This window comes from Primulina eburnea, chromosome 17 (assembly GCF_022965805.1).
Source record: "Primulina eburnea isolate SZY01 chromosome 17, ASM2296580v1, whole genome shotgun sequence".
NCBI classification, from domain to species: Eukaryota; Viridiplantae; Streptophyta; class Magnoliopsida; order Lamiales; family Gesneriaceae; genus Primulina; species Primulina eburnea.
This window is the reverse complement of record NC_133117.1, coordinates 9489303-9510641: the sequence shown is the minus strand read 5'-3', so window position 1 is coordinate 9510641 and position 21339 is coordinate 9489303. Positions and strand designations below refer to the sequence as shown.

At 37.2% G+C, this 21339-nt stretch overlaps 1 protein-coding gene across 3 annotated transcripts; it reads right to left on the bottom strand.

Moving 5' to 3' along the window:
- Window positions 1-257: 257 nt before the first annotated feature.
- Window positions 258-9803, bottom strand: LOC140818229 (uncharacterized). 3 transcript variants are annotated; one of them, XM_073178131.1, is made up of 4 exons: window positions 9379-9505; window positions 1441-2491; window positions 1267-1342; window positions 258-838 (listed from the first exon to the last, which is right to left on the bottom strand). In XM_073178131.1, the coding sequence occupies exons 3-4, from the start codon at window positions 1272-1274 to the stop codon at window positions 460-462; spliced, it is 387 nt and encodes a 128-aa protein (XP_073034232.1). In that variant the 5' UTR covers window positions 1275-1342; window positions 1441-2491; window positions 9379-9505; the 3' UTR covers window positions 258-459. The 3 variants fall into 3 exon arrangements, 2 of the variants coding, with proteins under 2 accessions (XP_073034232.1, XP_073034231.1); XR_012114929.1 differs by having other exon boundaries at window positions 1267-2251; window positions 9499-9803; XM_073178130.1 differs by having other exon boundaries at window positions 1267-2491.
- Between the last annotated feature and the right edge of the window lie 11536 nt (window positions 9804-21339).

Below are 21339 nucleotides of genomic sequence, written 5' to 3'. Positions count from 1 at the left end.
AGTAATTTTTTCATTATGATAGGAAGAAAAACGAAAAACTTCCTTAGCTCATGACATTACAGTGTGGAGTTGCTTATCCTTGACATGAGACCTGCCTTTCAAATAAGATAAATTTTCTTGTTTAAACAAATCATTATAACATTTTATTTCCTGTGTTTATATGTTTACGTACATTAAAGTTATAACATAATAGTTTTGGATCATACAAAACATTAAATTTTTGAAGACAGTAATGTTTCTAAATGTACAGATAAAATGCATATGGGCTGTGAATTTCTTAAAGACAATAATATATTTAAATTTACAGCTACATAGGATCAGTTCATTACAGTGCCTTACCAAATTAGCGACTCAGTCTTCACCACCTAACCTTCGAGTACATATACAACTATAATACACTGCAAAATACACAAAAGGGTGGTTCGAAGACCAAAGCAGTCGCTGAAGAAAGTAACTAGATTACCCACTAGAGTCGGTTGATGTATCGATGATAACAACCGGTACACAATTAGCTTGAACAGCACGCTTCTTCATCACACCAGTATCGGCAGTACATCCACGCTTCTTTGTTTTGAAATGCTTCATTACTTCATTTTTGTACATGTGTGCCACATGCTCAAAAGGCTTTTTGCTCGCTGCTCTTTCCTTCGACGAACGTGAAGGAGACAAACCAACCATGTTTTCGGTCTTCAATGGTGCTGGAGGGTGATCAAGATCATCGCCTTCTTCATCTGATAACAGTGATATCAGTGGTACTACATACTTGCTGGTAACAGAATCTTGAGAACGGCTTGGGAAAGTGACAGACATCTTCTTCACTGAGTAAAAAAAATTGTTTCTGTTAAGTGAAAGAAATTGCTCAATTAAAGAACCTCAATCGTGCCCTTAAGTAGAAGTTAAAATGATATAAATGCTCACACTTCTACCATCATTAACGCCAGATACAGAAAATTAATTGATTTCCTACAGTAGGCAGTGTAGGTCAACTACTACGCATAGCCATGAATATGTTATCAATATATTGCAGTGAAATTTACTAAATATATGACTGGGACCGAGAATAACACTTATTACTCAGAAATTCAATTAAAGCCACTCCCATCAATCGAACCAGTTGTTCTCAATTACCAAGGACAAATGTGCACACAACAAATTAAAGTGTTTGTACATGTTGATATATCCACAACTGAACATAACATGTAAAAGCTGTTTAAGAATATTCACCTAATTAACCTTCGTATGCTGCAATGTAGAGGTATCACTTACCTTAGCATCCCAAGAAAGAACCGAAACTGAAGAAGATTGATGCACCTTAAGGCCTTGCCATTATTCTTCCTCTTCCCTATGGACATTCAAGTTCAAACGAAGTTGTTCAAATCAATGTACAATGCATATTAAACCAAATTATAACCATCTCACAAGTAAGAATGGGGTTCTTACTCTCATCTCGGCATTGCTTCACTGCATCTTGTGTACATGGGGTTACCAATGAAATTACATTGGCTTATGAAATTAACGTACACAAATCTAATGCTTAAAATACATTCTAAATTATATTGAACATTAACATCTACAATAACAAAATAATTAAGTCTTACAACTACTAGCAGAAGCAAATACTTACAATACCAAGTCTTTTTCTACCTCGTAACAAAATAAAAACAAAGAGTCAGCGACATACACGATATGAAGCACCAACGTTGACAATATTTCGCACGACAATTTTACAACATAATGAACATACACACAAAATTTTACTTAGAAATTAAAACGACAAGCATGAAAAACAGCATTACACACAATATTGAGCAGATGCAACCAAAGCAACAACAAACTTGTTCGATAGATACAGGTGTTTGCTCCACTAGCTCATTTGGTGGAGCTGATGTGGTGGATGCCATAACTGACTTAGTCTGCACGTGTTGTTCTGTGTCAACTGTATCAGCATTCTTCAAATTAAAAGACTGTGAACTACAAGATGCATTGTATGCTTGTGTGTGCCGATGCTTTACAAAGGGGGAAGTAGGCTTTTGCGATGAATTCAAACCCATCTCAATTTTGGATGATGGTTCATTGTTCGAAGATATTTTTTCATATTCATCGTACCAATAGAATCGGTTCCGATGTTTCAAACCGACTGGACATATAAAGTAATAGTGGCCGGGGCGTGTTGAATGTGGACCAGCTTCACGTAATACCATAAACCCGTTGCCGCACTCGCACGGTGGTGGTGTCTTCACATCCATGAAAGCTACACCAAACAATCATTCAATGATTTCCTAAATCAGTTACGTAGCTATAGGTATCTGTCTAAAATACATTTGGAAGGTAATTAATAATTTGACAACAACAGAAACTTCAAAAAACAAACAAATTTGTAAACAAGTCAACAGTTTCAAAGGAGAATATGACAATGACATCGATAAACACCGACCACCAACGAAATCAAACTTGCCTAACATAAACACCGTACACCCATACAACTTGCAACCTGATAAGTGCAATTTTTGCACTTAATTTACATTAGAATCCATTATGAATTATGCATGTTTCAAACAGGAATACGCGTTTTTGGTTTGTTTATGTTGTCATTTAAGGAATGGAGAAAATAGCGATCACGAAGCCAAGTGAACCAAGAAAACAATGAATTGCCATAACCTCGGACAGTAGCTCTCGCGCCCCAGCGCGACATTACGCGCAACCGCGTGCTCATCCATGCAAGTGTGCACCCCGAGAGGCACGCGCCCTCGCGCGTAATCTCGCGCCATCGCGCACGCTGGAAGGGAAAGAATCGACAGAGGATCGCACGCCATCGCGCGAACTATCGCGCCACCGCGCGCTCAGCTACACAACATTGACCCGAGACCATCGCGCCCCAGCGCGACATCTCGCGCCTCCGCGCGCGCACTCACCTTCTCACCCGGCAGAACACAGCGCGCCCCAGCGCCAAGTCTCGCGCCCCTGCGCGCGCCGCACTATAAATTGCGCGAGTTAGGTCATAACATTTATTATTCAGCCGTCGGGGAGTTACAACAGACGAAATTATACCATCTTGGAGAGAAAAGGAAGCGAGAACAGAGCGCCTGCACGAGACGATTACTCAAATAGGAAGAACGATTGCAAATACGAAGACGACGCATCTGGACACAGAGACGACACTTCGGATTTGTTATTCTTTCTCTTGTTTCTTTGTTTTCGTGTGTAACGATGTTTAGTTCTACGAACATGTCTTGTTTTCCCTTGGCTTTCGTGATGAACTAATTCCATTTTCTAGAGATTGACGTAGTCGATGTCGAACCTATGTTATTGACGTTTTGATATTGCATTGAATTGTTTCATCGCGTTTATTTGTGATTTCCTGTATTTAATGCTTTTGGATTATTGGCCATAATCCGACTGATAAAATAATTGAGATCTAACACTCGAGAGAGGTGATCGAAATTAGGAAAAAGGGAAATTACATCGCTAGTTGTTTATAACGTGCAAAAGACGTATAACCCTTGCGAATCTTTGAAAAGAACCTTGTCTGCTTTTATTATGTGTTACGTGATTTTGAATAGAAATATTAAAATCAGTGATAGGTAATACAGTTTTATTTCTCACGTGAAAAAAGAGGTAGAACATCTGCGAGTTCTTGGTTAATAAACATGATGCAAATTAATAATATGTTAGTCACTTTTAATTTAGCATAGGGGAGACTCGACGAAATCATATCTCTAGATTGCTTTACTCACCGAATTTCAACCGCTTCATAAGATTTCTATAATTTGTTATTTTATTTGAATTAAGTATAAACCATCTTATTGATTGTTCTAAATAAAGTTTATCTATGTCAATTACGGTATTTAATATAAAGTTTAATTAATTACTCCTCGTGGGATCGATATCTGTACTCATACAGTACTACTAAACTTGACACCGTATACTTGCGGTAGTGAAAACACGCAACAAGTTTTTGGCGCCGTTGTCGGGGAGTAAAATATTTAATTGCATATTAATATCGTTACTAAGTAGTCTTGACTTTAATTTAGATTTAATTTAATTTATTTATTTCGTTACGTTATAATTTTTTCTGTTTTGCAGTGCATGCTAAGATCGCACAACCCTGATTTGCTTATCTTTGATCCGGAGATTGAAAGAACTGCGAGGAGACTAAGAAAAGCGAGAAGGGAAGAAATCCAAACAATGGCTGAAAACAGAGAGGATGCGAGATATAACCCGCCAGACGCCATACCTATTAGAGACCACTTCGGACCAGTAATCAATGCACATTATTCTGGCATTGCTCGAGGGACCATAAACGCCAACAATTTCGAGTTGAAGCCTGCTCTGATTAATATGGTTCAACAGAACCAATTTGCAGGAACCGCCACTGCTGATCCTCACGTTCATTTAAGGACCTTCCTGGAGATCACTGACACAGTAAAAATTAATAATGTTTCTGATGATATTATTAGACTGCGTTTGTTTCCATTTTCTCTCAGGGACCAAGCAAGAGGATGGCTCCAATCATTGCCGCTGGGGAGTATCACTACGTGGCAAGAGCTGGAGACGAAATTTCTTTCTAAATACTTTCCCCCAGCGAAGTCTGCGCAATTGAAGATTGAGATCAGTACCTTCAGGCAAACTGACTTTGAGCAGCTTTATGAAGCATGGGAGAGGTACAAGGAGTTGTTGCGGAAGTGCCCTAATCATGGTTTTGAAGACTGGGTGCAGATTGAGTTGTTTTATAATGGGTTGAATGGTCAGACACGAACTACAGTGGACGCAGCGGCAGGTGGCACGATCTTTGCCAAGTCACCTGCTCAAGCCTATGACTTGCTTGAGCAGATGACTATTAATAGCTACCAATGGCCGTCTGAAAGGTCAGGAGTACAAAGGACTGCTGGGGTTTATGCTGTGGATCCTATCACATCACTCACTGCACAAGTATCAGCATTGACTACACAGATAGCGACTATGAATAGGGTGGGTACATCAAACACTGAAGGACCACCGGTTGTTGTTGAAGAATCACATTTTCCTGAAGAAGTCCAATACATCAACAACAAGAACTTTGGAGGCTTTGGCGGATATCAAGGTAACCCTCCCCCTAATACTTATCATCCTGGGTTGAGAAACCATGAAAATTTTTCTTATGCAAACAATAAGAATGTGTTGAACCCTCCACCGGGGTTCAATACATCAAATGGGGAAGGGAAGCCATCATTTGAGGATCTAGTGGGGACATTTGTTGTTGAATCTGGTAAGAGGATGTCTAGAAGTGAGTCTAGACTGGACAACCTTGAGACACACATGGCAAGTATTGGTGCGATCTTGAAAATCCTGGAGTCGCAAGTGGGGCAGATAACGAAGCAACTCACGTCTCAACCATCAGGCGCAGTTCAAAAGACTGCCGACCCAAATCTGAGAGAGGTGAATGCCATTTTTATACATCATGAAGAGATTTGTGTGGTAGGCAGAGAAGAGAAGGAGGTTGAACATCCACCTATGCGGGATGAAAAGCTAAGTCCAACCAAAGGAGCCCGAGGTAAGAAATCTGAGAGGTATGATTTGAATAAATGCATTGATATTTCTTTACTTCCCTACCCCCAGCGATTTTTACAATTACAAGCTGAATTCCAAAAGAAAAAAGGTCTTGAAGAGCTCAAGAACCTACACACTAATAATGAGTTTGTAGATCAGGTGGAAGGTGAAGTTACCGAAGGAACACGAAGAAATCCTCCTCAGAAGTTGCTAGATCCCGGTGAATTCGTCGTACCATGTGAAATAGGGGGTCAGTTAGTGGAAAAAGCTATATGTGATTCAGGAGCAAGTGTGAATATAATGCCAAGTTCTCTCTACGATAAACTTGGATTGATCAACATGAATCCCACGGGATTAAGTTTACAAATGGCAGACAAATCGATCAGGACACCGTTGGGCATTGTAGAAGATGTTGAGCTCAAAATTGATAAATTGAAGCTTCCAGTCGATTTTTTGGTACTTGACATGAGGGACAGTCAGAATGTTCGTACCATTTTAGAACGACCATTCTTGGCTACTGCTGGAGCCGTCATTGATTTGAGACAAGGAAAACTGACCATGGAGGTTGATGGTCAAAACATAGAACTCAAGGCTTCCAAGATATCATACAATCCACCATGAACAAGATGGGTATAGTCGGGCTGATGACGTTAAACCAAGCGCTGTGTGGGAGGCAACCCACAATTTAATTTCTTTAGCATTCATTTTGTTTTTATTATTTTATTCTATCTTACGTCCTTAGTTGTTAATTTTACCCACCACCAGATCTATCACCGCCGCAGCCCATGGACGGGGAATGATGATTCGAGCCTCAAGTTCTGACACTCGGGCGCGAGGTATGTGTTGTCATATTCTTTATTTCTATACATTGAGGACAATGCATATCTTAAGTTTGGGATGGGTGAATTTTCTGCTTGTTAGTTTTTGTTTTATTTTTGCTCAGTAGTTAAGTTTTGATTTGTTTCTTTAGCTTTAAGTTCAATTCTGCACGCTAGTTTTGTTAGGAAAAGTCATGGATAAGTAAAATGTGTGGCCGATGATGAAAATTGAATTGCGGTCCTTAAATATATATGTGTTCATAATGCCTTGAGAGTCACAAATTTTTTTTTGCACTGTCGTGTTCGTTGATACTATTGTCGCTTAGAGACAAGTTGTATGCCTTTGATGCCAAATAGACGATGGAGATCTGAATCTTGGTAATCTTGCATGACATTGATTGACACTTTTGCAGACATAGAAACGATCTAGGCATTTCTTCACAACATCTTTGGGCCTGTGTTCTTTGTTACTGTCAATTGTAGCCCGTTGAGCTTCGAAGAAATTGAGATGTTTAAAATTCCTTTTGTACTTACCTCATATATCATTTTTGAACAAATGCATGTGATTAGTTTATATGAGATGATTAATGGATTGACGGTAATCTAGAACTTGGTTGAGCACTTTTCGAGGCGAAATACGGATAATATGTGACATAGGAATGATTTAGGCGATCTTTGGAACCGTTGAGCCTTCGAGCCTACCAAATGAACATGAAATATCACTAGTGACCCATTTTGAGCTTGCTAAAAATCAAGTGGTGTGTGTCAATGACACACAATAGCCCCTACTTGTATCTATTCTACAATCCCACAACAACTACCAAATGAAGCTTATACACTTATTTTCCTACCTGATTTTGAGAGAAATAAATTCATCGGTGTTGTAATGATTCGAATACTCCTTGAAAAGAAAAAGAAAAGTTGAAGTGTGCAAAAAGGAGTTGGCGAAGAAAAGAGAATGAAAAACAATTAAAAGAATCAATCAAGTGGTGAAATAGAAAAAGAAAAAAATGTGGAACATGAGTGATATGATTGAGAGGAAAACAATAAAGAGATAGTGAATGAAATGATATGAAAATGATTACTTCTCTCAAATTTTGAATTCCATTCCGTTATTGTAGCCATGAGCCGTAGCCTAACATTACAAGCTTACAAGACCTATTAACCTTGTCACATTTACCCAATATACTAGTGGAGAAAATCTGCTCAAGTCAAGCCTATGGATACCTGAAAAACATTGTCATCAAGTTAAATTTTAGTCACTTGCATGCGGGCATCTCAATGTGTGATTTCCTCTTTGGTTTACATGTTTGTTGAATATCTTTTGAGCAAATTAATCACCGATAAAGTCCTTTGTGATCTATGAATGTGAAATTGTATTTTAATGAATTGAGAGTTGCACTGAGTTGATGATCTCTTGAGTCTGTAAGGCGGATGGGTATAACAACTCTATTTGAGTATTCGATGGGGTAAACGAACATTGACATATCACACACACACGTGACTCTTGGGAAATCATGAACTACATTTTATCAGATAAGTCGGAGGCCAATATCACTTTTCGCATATCCATGACTGTAGTAGTTGCATTTCCTTCTTGTTTATTAGTTTTATTTTATTTTGCTCGGGACTAGCAAAAATTCAAGTTTGGGAGGTTTGATAAGTGCAATTTTTGCACTTAATTTACATTAGAATCCATTATGAATTATGCGTGTTTCGAACAGGATTACGCGTTTTTGGTTTGTTTATGTTGTCATTTCAGGAATGGAGAAAATAGCGATCACGAAGCCAAGTGAACCAAGAAAACAATGAATTGCCATAACCTCGAACAGTAGCTCTCGCGCCCCAGCGCGACATTACGCGCAACCGCGCGCTCATCCATGCAAGTGTGCACCCCGAGAGGCACGCGCCCTCGCGCGTGATCTCGCGCCATCGCACACGCTGGAAGGGAAAGAATCGACAGAGGGTCGCGCGCCTTCGCGCGAACTATCGCGCCAACGCGCGCTCAGCTACACAACATTGACCCGAGACCATCGCGCCCCTGCGCGCGCCGCACTATAAATTGCGCGAGTTAGGTCATAACATTTATTATTCAGCCGTCGGGGAGTTACAACAGACGAAATTATACCATCTTGGAGAGAAAAGGAAGCGAGAACGGAGCGCCTGCACGAGACGATTACTCAAATACGAAGAACGATTGCAAATACGAAGACGACGCATCTGGACACAGAGACGACACTTCGGATTTGTTATTCTTTCTCTTGTTTCTTTGTTTTCGTGTGTAACGATGTTTAGTTCTACGAACATGTCTTGTTTTCCCTTGGCTTTCGTGATGAACTAATTCCATTTTCTAGAGATTGACGTAGTCGATGTCGAACCTATGTTATTGACGTTTTGATATTGCATTGAATTGTTTCATCACGTTTATTTGTGATTTCCTGTATTTAATGCTTTTGGATTATTGGCCATAATCCGACTGATAAAATAATTGAGATCTAACACTCGAGAGAGGTGATCGAAATTAGGAAAAAGGGAAATTACATCGCTAGTTGTTTATAACGTGCAAAAGACGTATAACCCTTGCGAATCTTTGAAAAGAACCTTGTCTGCTTTTATTATGTGTTACGTGATTTTGAATAGAAATATTAAAATCAGTGATAGGTAATACAGTTTTATTTCTCACGTGAAAAAAGAGGTAGAACATCTGCGAGTTCTTGGTTAATAAACATGATGCAAATTAATAATATGTTAGTCACTTTTAATTTAGCATAGGGGAGACTCGACGAAATCATATCTCTAGATTGCTTTACTCACCGAATTTCAACCGCTTCATAAGATTTCTATAATTTGTTATTTTATTTGAATTAAGTATAAACCATCTTATTGATTGTTCTAAATAAAGTTTATCTATGTCAATTACGGTATTTAATATAAAGTTTAATTAATTACTCCTCGTGGGATCGATATCTGTACTCATACAGTACTACTAAACTTGACACCGTATACTTGCGGTAGTGAAAACACGCAACACAACCCATCTACGTTGTTGTCTACTGGAAAAGTAGTTTCTCAAAATATTTCTACAAAAACTTAACGGAAAACATCAAACGTTCGTAAATCTAAAAATTTGTAAAACTTTATAACAATTACTCACATTCAGTGCAGATGCAAGTATCTGGATTCTCCGTCTACTCAATATGTGCTCAGTTATCTATTCTGGCCTTGTCGCCCAACTAAAAACCTGCAAAATCGATTTTGATTTCTTCACATGTCGGATTCACAGTAAACACATTAAGTTCCACACATTGTTGACAGAAATTCGTAGTTCAATGTACAGTATCGACGGATAGGGTTTTCTTGCCAGAATGACTCCTCGAATGTGTGGTGTATGAAAAGTGGTACGAAATTGAAAATGTAATAATAAAGCCAAGGGTATTTTTGGTAGTACACATTTACATAATTTCTCTAGCACACCTTCAAAAATCTGACCGAACACAACAAAGGATATGAGCAAACCATACAAATCTTGGAGTATCATTTACTTAATCATTTTGGTATTAATCATTTTTTTGTCCTATCATTTCAACCAAACGGAGTGTAACTATAGATGATATGATTAAAAATCTTAAATTAAGGATACAATTAAAGTTATTCATAATAAAATTTTCTTTAGAAATTTGTGAAGATTTTCCTAATGCTTTTTGGAATAAAAAAAACATATTATTTCATTACCTTATGAAGATTATTTCAATGAAAAGGACATTCATAAAAAAGATATGCCTTGTCAAATTAATTCTGAATATTTAGAATTACGTAAGAATGAAATACATTCTTTATTTGATAAGGTTTGATAAAACCTTCTGAATCTCCTCTTCCTCAAGAAATCATATATGTAAATAAGTTCATTAATTGTGAGAAATGGAATAGTGCTCAGAAAAATTACTCTACAGTAGCAAAAAAAAAAATTAGCTATTGCAGATGTATTTTAAAATTTCAAGATTATTTATATAATCAAAAGTTTATTATAAAAACTGATTGCAAATCTGCAAAATTTATGTTTATGAAATATTTTAAACATGATGTTTTTAAACAAATATTTACAAGATGGCAGACTCGTTTTGCTCCTTTTGATTTTGACATAAATTACAAGAAAGGTGAAGATAATCACTACCAGGTTTTTTAACCAGAGAATATTTATCTTAATGATCTTATTTACAGATATGAGTTTTCGAAGAGGAGGATATTCCTCTTATAGAGGAAAAGGTGGTATGGGAAAACCCCATAATATTATTGCTCAACATGGAAAATAGAGGCTTATAGCCCAGAATATTTCTAGTTTATCAGCCAATAATACGGAGTAAAATGACTTGCTATACAATGAATTTTAAGAATTCTTGAAACAAAAATAGAAAAATGATATAGATTCTCAATATCAAGCATCATATGATAATATCATTAAAGATGATGAAAGTGATTCAACTCTATATATAGAGTCAAAATATCGAGATGTAATTTTTCTTATAAAAGAAAAAGATATCCAATGGGAAAAAACTCCATGGACTATCATGGAAAGATATTTCACTATACATTATATGTTTATGGTTCATATAAGCAAAGAAGATTTTATGAAAATCTTCTATTATCAACTATGAGTGTGAAAATAACTCATTTTTATAGTAATACTCAACATAAATGAAGCTATAACTTCTCCAAGTTTATCATAAAAAAGATTATATATATTGAAGAATAGGGTACATCTCTATTAGTTGAAAAACAGTTTTATTCTCAAAGTCATCAAAGGAATTTTAAATTTAATTTTTGGGATTATGTTGAGAGTTTTAATAAAGCTCTATTTTATGAAAATGAAAAAATAAAACATACATGGTTTTTAAAAATCTGTGAAAATATGTTCGTTTGCCAGTTTTGGTTTTTAGCATGGTGGAAAATATTTGGTCCATCAGCAAAATTTTGCCAGAAGTTTTCATAAAACCAGTGAATACTTGGTTAAATGTTTCCTCCAAGTATTAAAAAATAATTTCAGAAAATTGGATCAATGGTAAGACTTTATGTCTGTTCTTTATGGAATTTGGAATTTCATGGATATGGAGATGACAATCAGAATTTGGTTATACTGATGAATGCATTCCTTTTTTTACTGAGGGTTAGTTCCACAAAATTTTGAGATAAATTATTAAGAGATGACCCTGACACATGAAAGCTTTATGGCTCCGAAATTCTTTAACATATAGAAGAAAAAATTTATTTATATCAGAAAGATTTGATAAGCAACAAGAGAAAGAATAGGATTTAACGAGTCCTTTCAAGGTTCTTACTCAGAAATATTATGATATTTATTCTAAAGAAAAAATGATTGAAGTTTACATTGAAGAAATGAAGAAAGATCTTTGTAAGAATATTGGATGTTCTGACTCCAAATCAGATAAATCTATGGTATCCGAATCAAGCGAAAATCAATTCATCTATTTAATGTAGATGCAAGATGCTCGAGACTTAGAGGAAGATATTCCTACCCATATTAATGATATTTTTGAAATTTTAAAAAATTCAATAAAAGATAATATTAAAGATGATTAAGATATTCATTTTTAATAAAGTTGGTTGAATATCACTATAGACTTTTGTAACTATGTTATTATTTGAATTTTTTAAAGTATTGTATTATTAATATTTTTAATTGGAATCCGGGGTTTGATGTCCGGCTTTTCCATCTATATATAGGTTGTATTGTGTTCTTAGGAGGAAATGGTCGAGTTTGCTCTACTCTATTCTCTTTCTGTAAACAACACTTCTTACGAATTAAATAAAAGCTTCAAGTTCTGAATATAACTGTAATGCCCAAGAATTATAGAATTGATAAGCCAAGATTATTAATCGTCATTAATGTGAGACTCGGAAGATATGAGAATGCATGACATGCCATGGGGGTAGAAAAGACATGAGAAAATAAGAGTTTTTATTTGAGACAGGACCGCACCCGCGCTTAGAACAGTAGGGCACCCGCGGTCACTAAAAATGAAATTTTGAAGGTGAGGCCGAAGCATCACCGCACCCGCGGTCATTAAAAATGAAATTTTGAAGGTGAGGCCGAAGCATCACCGCACCCGCGGTGCAACCAAGACCGCACCCGCGGTGCATGGACAGAAAGTTGGGGAATTTTACAGAAGCCACACCGCTCTCGCGGCAAGAACAAGACCGCACCCGCGGTCTAAGACGTACCGCACCCGCGGTCGTGAATTTCAGAAAATGATAAGCATGCCGTGGGCACAGCGCACCCGCGGTGCAAACATGACCGCACCCGTGGTGCGACGTGCAGCTTGAAAAATAAGCCACGTCTCTGGAGGTTGCATGCAGTATATATATAGATGAATTACATGTAATTTCCTCATAAAACTCAGAATAAGGTCGAGGTTTTGAAGAGAAAATCCTTACGCCTTTTAGATTGCGATTGTGAAAGATCCGTCTATCAGAATTCGAATCCGAACGCGGTATCGTGCTCCTTTCTCTACGAGCTACACAAGGACGTAAGTTTCATTACGTTTTAAGAAGTTTTGAAAATATGATGTTGCTAGAATCGAATATAATTCAGATATGGTGTTTCTACTACCGTAGACATTGTAGAATTGAAGTCAGATTAAAGAACAGACTGTTTCTGTAATTGTTATGATTTTTGAAAGATATTGACGGAGATTCGATATCAGATTTGTGTTTTCGTTGAGATTACGAGTTATATCAGTATTGATTATGAGTTTAGTATTATATCTGTGATGTTCAGATTGACGGGGTTATTCAGATTGTATTGTTATGCCGTCGAAACATCAGTAGATTGATATTGATCAGATTCAGTAGTGATTTAGATTGATCAGATTCAGATATGATTTCGATTATATTGTGATGTCGATGATATGAATTGAATTGTGTCTTGTTCAGATATTGATCAGATTATGTATTGAGTTGAGTATTGATCAGAACAGATTGTGTATTGAATTATTCACTGACACAGCGTATTCGATATTGTCATTTCAGATTGATATGGACAGATTTGAATACAGATCATCGTCTTCGTCAGACCGGGACGACAAAGGTATAATTCATGTGATATTCGGGAAGATACAACTCAAATAAGATCCTATTTGAGTTTCCCAATAAAATCACATACTAGAATTATTGTTGTTATTTTATGATATGATTACGATGTGTTTATAGTTATATTCATATCCTTTGAAATGAGTATGCTTTGTTTATAGATTGATATTCATTGCATATAAGATAGGAAAGTCTTGACAGAACAGTCAGACTTCTAGACGTTCGGTGGTATCACAGCTTAGGGGAAGATCAGTCTCCTATTGTAGATGTGGATATAGATCAGACCGAAGTCTAGGAATAATACGTACCGTCACCCCGATTGGTAGGGTAGGTGATAGATCGTCTTATTCACACCGGGATCCCTAGAGTTATAGTGGAGTCGAGTCTAGACATGATTTGACTAGAACTGCATGCGTTTATGGATGTGGTTTCATAGACTATGAAACCCATTTTTATTGCTTTCAGTCATGATAGCATGTTTTTATGATTTGATTGAGTTTCATGTTTATCTGATTTGAGTCACATGCTTATTTTGATTTGATTTCATAGATTATGAAATCTATTGCTTTAATTTTATTCATGATAGAATATTTCATGATATGTTTATGTATATGCATGTTTACCATGTTTTATACTGGGATTTATTCTCACCGGAGTATCCGACTGTTGTCTTGTTTTGTATGTGTGCATGACAACAGGTGGGACAAGATCGGGGTCAGATGATGAGGAGAGAAGACGAGTTTAGCGTGGTGACTCCAGACTTATTGTAGACTAGTTTCATACTTGAATTTAGTAGTCAAACCTTAAACTAGTTTGATCTAGAGGTATGTTGTACAAGATTTGTATTATTATACTGATTTGTATAATAAATTGATTCCATTACCTTCCGCATATTATATGTTAAAAGAAAAAATTTTAGACCCTGGTTATCTTAATTGATAATTAAATCCCAAAAGATGATTAAAAAAAAGATCAGCGTCCGGGTCCCCACAACAGGTGGTATCAGAGCGATAGTTCCTTTAAACTGAGATAGTCAGAGCGATAGATCCTTTAGACTGAGATAGATTGAGATAGAAGAGAGAATGAGCGGGGTAGATTGAATTTTTCTTTCCTTGCATGTGATTGCTAGCATGAGAATTATATTAATGTTGACTTACATTGTGTGTGCTAGCATGATTTATTGCTTTCCCTATTACATGTTGTTTGTTATCTGAGTTGACTACAGCATGTAATTACCAAGACTGAATCAGAACCGAGTCTGAATCAGAGGTATATGATCAGAGGAGGGCTGAGGCAGATTATATAGATTGTGTAGTAATTTGTTTGATATTCAGATATACCGCCTCGGAGAATTCCAGAAAGGGATAGTACTTCGTCTGAACAGATAGATGCATCAGAAACTCAGCTAGAAGTAAAGATGAAAGAATTTCAGTTATTTCAGCCGCTGATTCTGAGTGGTATCGAGACATATGAAGATTGTCAGAACTGGTTTGATGATATAGAAATACTATTTGATTTACTCGATTGTACAGATGAACAGAGAGTTAAATTGGTATTTCACCAGTTACGAGAAGTCGCCAGGAATTGGTGGATTACCAGTAAAAGAATGTTAGAACAGAAAGGTACAGTGATTTCGTGGGAAGTCTTCAAGACTGAATTTTATCGAAAATTTTTCTCAGCCTCGTACCGAGAGGACAAGAAAGCAGAGTTTGAGAATTTGAGCCAAGGCTCATTGAATATTGATTAATATATTGCTAAATTCTCTACTTTACTGCGTTTTGCTCCTCATTTAGCTGGAAATGATGAAGATATAGTGAATCAGTTCATCAGAGGGTTGAATTCGGAGGTAGTTGCATTTATGAATCTGCAGCGACCTTACCATTTTGCTGATATCTTGAGTAGAGCGAAGAGAGTTGAGGCGAGTCTGATTAGACAATTAACAAGGTTGTGTGTGAAGCAACCTCAGACACAGCAATCCCCTCTCCGAGTTGATCGTGGCAGCACGAGTGGAAAGCAAGATTTGCTGAAAGCTCGAAAGAAGCCATTCAAGAAGTTAGGGAGTGGTTTCTCTAGTTCTAGTGATTCTAGCCCAAGTTACATTGGAGTGTACTGCAGAACTTGCGGAGGGAGACATCCCACAGAGCAATGACAAGGAGTACTTGGTAGATGCAATATTTGTAGACAGCCTGGACATTTTGCTAAAATCTGTCCACAAAGAGGTTCCCGCAGATTTCATGGAGCTGGACCATCTGGTGGTAATGACCGAGGAACAGACCCCAAAGGCACTTGATGATATAGTGAGAGGTACTATTCTTTTATGATTAGATTGCATATGTATTGATATATACTAATGCATTCCCTACGATTATCTTTGATTGAATTGCATTAATATATATATGGTACCTGTAAAGGCCCTAAAACTGCTAGCTTGAAAATTTGCGGGAAATTAAAAAATTTTCTTTTTAAAAGAACTTCACTGGCCTCGTTCATAAAATCACTGATGAATCGAGTTCGATGTCTAAAATAAAAGCAGCGGAATAAAATAATTATTTTCCAACAACAACAATTTAAAAATGTTCGATGACTGATAAAAATTAGTTTGCGGAATAAAATAAACACTGCTGCACTGAGGTCCTCGGGTGCCACTACTGCCGACCCAAGCTGGCTCACTGGTCCCCGCCCTCGGCCCTAGCCTCATCAGTACCTACAACAATCAAGTCTAGTGAGCCTAAAGACTCAGCATGCATATATCGCAGGTAACGAGTAAAATCTGAAGTAAAATATGCATGGGGTAAAATGTGATACCCTTGTCCCACATCGAAAAAAATCAAGATTTAAAATGAGTTTATAATGTCTTACAATGGACTTCTATAGCAACTTGGGTTAATCATTTTCGTAAAGCGAGGACGAATACGAAGTAGTTGCTATAGGGGCCCATACGACCATGGGCTATCCCGATCTTGGGCTCCCTCGGGGGCCTTGTCCCATCTTGGGTTCCCACTGGGGCCTTTTCCCTCACGGGCTTTCCCATGCGTCATTACTCATAGAACTCTCCAGTCCAGGAACTGGAGCTTGTGCCTCCCCAGAGTCGAACCCAAGATCTCCTGGACATATAGATACTTGGCACAACTCTGGTACCAGTTGAGCTAGTAAACAAAACAAACTCCTGGCCCGCATGAGTATAAACTGTGCACGGCACCTCCCAAAATAAATTATCAAATTTTTGAACTACGTTATGACTTGATCCCTCTGTTGGGTACGTTTATATTGTGATACCCTTGTCCCACATCGAAAAAAAACAAAGATTTAAAATGAGTTTATAATGGCTTACAATGGACTTCTATAGCAACTTGGGTTAATCATTTTCGTAAAGCGAGGACGAATACGAAGTAGTTGCTATAGAATCCCATTGTGCGGTCACGTAGTCGCGGGCCCGGGCTCGGGGCGTGACAGAAAAGATGACATGCAAGCAAACTTACGTGCCATTCAAAAAACAAAAGCATGTGGCAAAATACATGAGACCAAGTAAACTCCACCACCATGTGTACGTGTCAAGTGTGTGGTGTAAAATCAATTCACATCTTATTTAATATTTGAACACTGCATTCACATGCAATAAAAAAAATTTATTTAATATATTAATTGAAAAGTAAGCATGGTAAAAAAAAAAAATCGCCAACAAATAAATTTCTAAGTGTTTTAAGAATAATGTTCATCACATAAAGCAGCAAAGGAATAAAATATCATAATCAAATACTAAACAAAAAGGTTGAACTTCTTCAAATCTTCTTTTTGTAACGACCATGGGCTATCCCGATCTTGGGCTCCCTCGGGGGCCTTGTCCCATCTTGGGTTCCCACTGGGGCCTTTTCCCTCACGGGCTTTCCCATGCGTCATTACTCATAGAACTCTCCAGCCCAGGAACTGGAGCTTGTGCCTCCCCAGAGTCGAACCCAAGATATCCTGGACATATAGATACTTGGCACAACTCACTAGCTCAACTGGTACCAGGATTGCTGCCAAGAACTATATAAGTCCAGGAGGTCTTGGGTTCTAATCCTGGGAAGGTAGAAACTCCAGTGCCTGGGCTGGAGAAGTCCTATGCGTAATGGTGCGTGGGTATGGGCCGAGGCATTGTGATACCCTTGTCCCACATTGAAAAAAATCAAGATTTAAAATGAGTTTATAATGTCTTACAATGGACTTCTATAGCAACTTGGGTTAATCATTTTCGTAAAGCGAGGACGAATACGAAGTAGTTGCTATAGGGGCCCATTGTGCAGTCATGCAGGCGCGGGCCCGAGCTCGGGGCGTGACAGAATGGTATCAGAGCCGGTCACCGGCATGGAACACCGGGAAATAAGTGCTATGCGGGGCAAAGTGCTACGTGCATGGGAGCCACCTCTTGAACCTGCGGGGCAAAGTGCTACATGACGGGAGCCACCTCTTGAACCTGTAGGAGCCACCACTAGATTCTCGGTGCTGGTGGATCGAGTGGTCAGGCCGCGACGAGGACGTCGCGTTCTGAAGGAGGGGTGATTGTGATACCCTTGTCCCACATCGAAAAAAATCAAGATTTAAAATGAGTTTATAATGTCTTACAATGGACTTCTATAGCAACTTGGGTTAATCATTTTCGTAAAGCGAGGACGAATACGAAGTAGTTGCTATAGGGGCCCATTGTGCAGTCAAGCAGGCGCGGGCCCGGGCTCGGGGCGTGACATAATCAATCAAAAGATTGTCTTTACAACGTAGATTCTTAAAATGATAAAATTATGCGGAAGCGTTTACAACTTACTAAGCCAAAACTAATGTAAACTTCTTGAATCATCTTATTATCAGCTCCAAAACTGGTCTTGTTCATCTTCCTCGATTTTCTTTTTTGTTTATCTGGGGAGGGTAGAGTAAGGGGTGAGTATTTTGGGAAATACTCAGCAAGTGAGGGCCGTTCGAGCACAATATAACAACATGCATAATTTCGAAAATCACATGACTTGCACTTACGTAACATTATTCATATCATATGCATAACATTTACCAGCACTGAGATTCATCTACTTTCTATGGTTTACTGATATCAGTCCCTAATTTTTACTCCTCTAAGGGGGCGAGGCCGTATAGCGGTTATGTCCCCCACCGCGTAAGGGTACATCATGGTTGGGATTCCCACCCATATACAGTCGAATCCTCACAGTGCTCAAAACCGTATGACAACCAACACAAGAACGGAGTAGAAGAAGAACGTACTCGACCGTATTTTCAAAAAACGGAATAAATATGCATAAACGAAAGTTTAATCTTTAAAACAAGCCCACTTACCTTAGGTATGCTAAAAATCAGCCGTCTTGAAAAATTCACTGCACCCTATTTCACGGTTGGATCGGACTCAAAATTTTACAGTACGTTAAATATATTATGAACGGTGGAGATCGGGTTTGGAAGTCGTTTAGGCCTGTTCATACAGAAAAACCGTAGGTATGCTAAATTTCCGCCTAAAATCTGAGCAGTTTTCTTTCAAAGGCTATAAACAAAAAACTAACCGTTGGATTTTGCTGAAATTTGGATATGTTATGCGAAACATACCGAAGCATATTTTGAACGGTGGAGATCGGATTCCGAGCAACCGAGCGAGAGAAACAAATTTCTGAACTTCAAAAGAATTTTGACGACTCGTGCAGAATTTTTGGGAGGAATTTCGAAAATTGAAGAGTAAAATTCCGAAAATTGAGGTGTGAAATTTGAATGTGAGGTCCTCCTATTTATAGAGGGGTGGTAAAAATCTTGTCATAATTTGATTGATATCTTTCCATAATTTGGAGATGTTCCTTCCATAAATTTGAGATAATCATTCCATAAATATTGATATGCTTCCTTGTTGAGAAAATCTACCTTTTATGTAATATTTCCTTCCAATTTGGTTGATATCCAGCCTTACATGATTTGTACTGAATTTTGAATTTCATGTATTTATTGGCTTGAAATTTCAAATACCATGTATTATTTAATATTTTTGAATTTATTATAACTCAAAAATAAATCCTTATACATGTCTATATTTAATTAATTACATGCCCAAAAATCTGGGTTCTCACAGATTATGAGTAATAAACAGGTTTTTGGTTTATACTGTACTACGAGGCTTATTGTTTTCAATTGTGTGGTTGTAAAACAATGCCGGTGTCGACTAACCCCGGTCTCGGGGCGTGACATTTAAGTGGTATCAGAGCCGCCAGGTTCATAATCCAGTTGGGAAAAAAAAATTGTCAGGTTATGACAAAAGGCTGATGTAGTCCCTTTCGGAACTCCCAACAAGTATTATTCACAACTTTGATGTGAGGCGTGGTCCGAAAACAAGAAAATCTTTCGTTTAGACCTCCGGAATCGCGTTTTTTGCTATTTTAGGAAAGTTTCTTAGAATTCCTAACTTTTCATAGGAAACTCAGAATTTAATTCCGTCGACTGTTCTAGAATCCTCTCGACATATTCTTTCTATCCATGGGTCAATGTCCAAAATTCCTATTTTTTGAAAAATTCTGGAAAATTAATGTTCAACGCGTTTTTGGGATTACTTGTAGAATTCTTATGGAATTATATTATGGGGACAATTAGTATTTGTCTATATTGTTAGGAATATACCTATCAGAGATAAGTTGACTTAAGCTTTTGAATTAAGAAGAAAAATTTGACTCGAGGATGATAGGTTATTTACGAAAACTAATATAAGAAAAGTTGATATAAGAATTATATTACAAGTTTTGGGTATTCCAATAGAGAAGTTGATTTTGTGTTAACAGTTTACTGTGTGAGCAATATGTTTGGGTTATTAAGAATATTAAGCGCTAACTTTAAATATGTAGAACATTGGAATATCTTGTGAGAAAATATCATCAGGTTAAGGAATTTATATTATTTTGGGATAACAAGTAGGCTACGACCTTATGTAAAATAAAAGTAAGTTATGAGATATTGATGGGTATCAAGGAAAGTATAGTACAATAAGTTTTGACTTTTATGGTACTAAGAATGATTCAAAGAGAATGACATCCAATTAACTCCTTTGTTTTAGAGCGTGATAGGCTTGTGATCTTGATGAAAATAAGATTTAGTAAAAGAATAATTATTTGAGGTAACGACTAGGTTATAATTTTTGGGATTTAAGTCAATAAGCTATAGACCAATACTGAGTTAAATTTCAATATTCTATATGAGTTTTAAGTTTTGAGATAATAATTGGGGTAATTTCAAGATAAGATAAAATTAGTATCAATTCGCATATATTCAGTGCCGACTTAATTCAACTCACTTCGGTAGATTTCAACGCCATCTTAAGGATGAACTGATTGTAGATGGCCAGAGTAAAAATGTCAAACTCTGAACCCCAAACCAAGAAAAAATCAGATACCATGGAGAAACCAAGGACAGAAATGCATTTTTTCTGTTACCCAGAATTGGAAAGCCATAATATCGGGAGAAGATGTTTACCTAGCAATGGTGAACAAAGTGCAAGAAGGAGATAAGCTGAAATTGGAAGATATTCAAGTAATACGAAAATTTTCAGACGTTTTTCCAGAATGGCTTCTTGGAATGTTCTCAGACTAAGAAGTAGAGTTCGAAATAAATTTGGTATCAGTGATTCATTAATCTCCAATAAACTGTACCGAATGGCTCCAGATGAACTCAAGGAGCTAAAATAATAACTCCAATAGTTGTTAGACAAAAAAAAATGAATTAGGCCAAATGCATCTCTTTGGGGAGCTCCGGTACTATTTGTAAATAAGCATTATTAAAGTATGAAATTGTGTATAGATTATAGAGAACTCTATTAGATCACAATCAAGATAAATATATTCTTCCAATAATAGACGGTCTTTTCGATCAACTTAAATGAGTT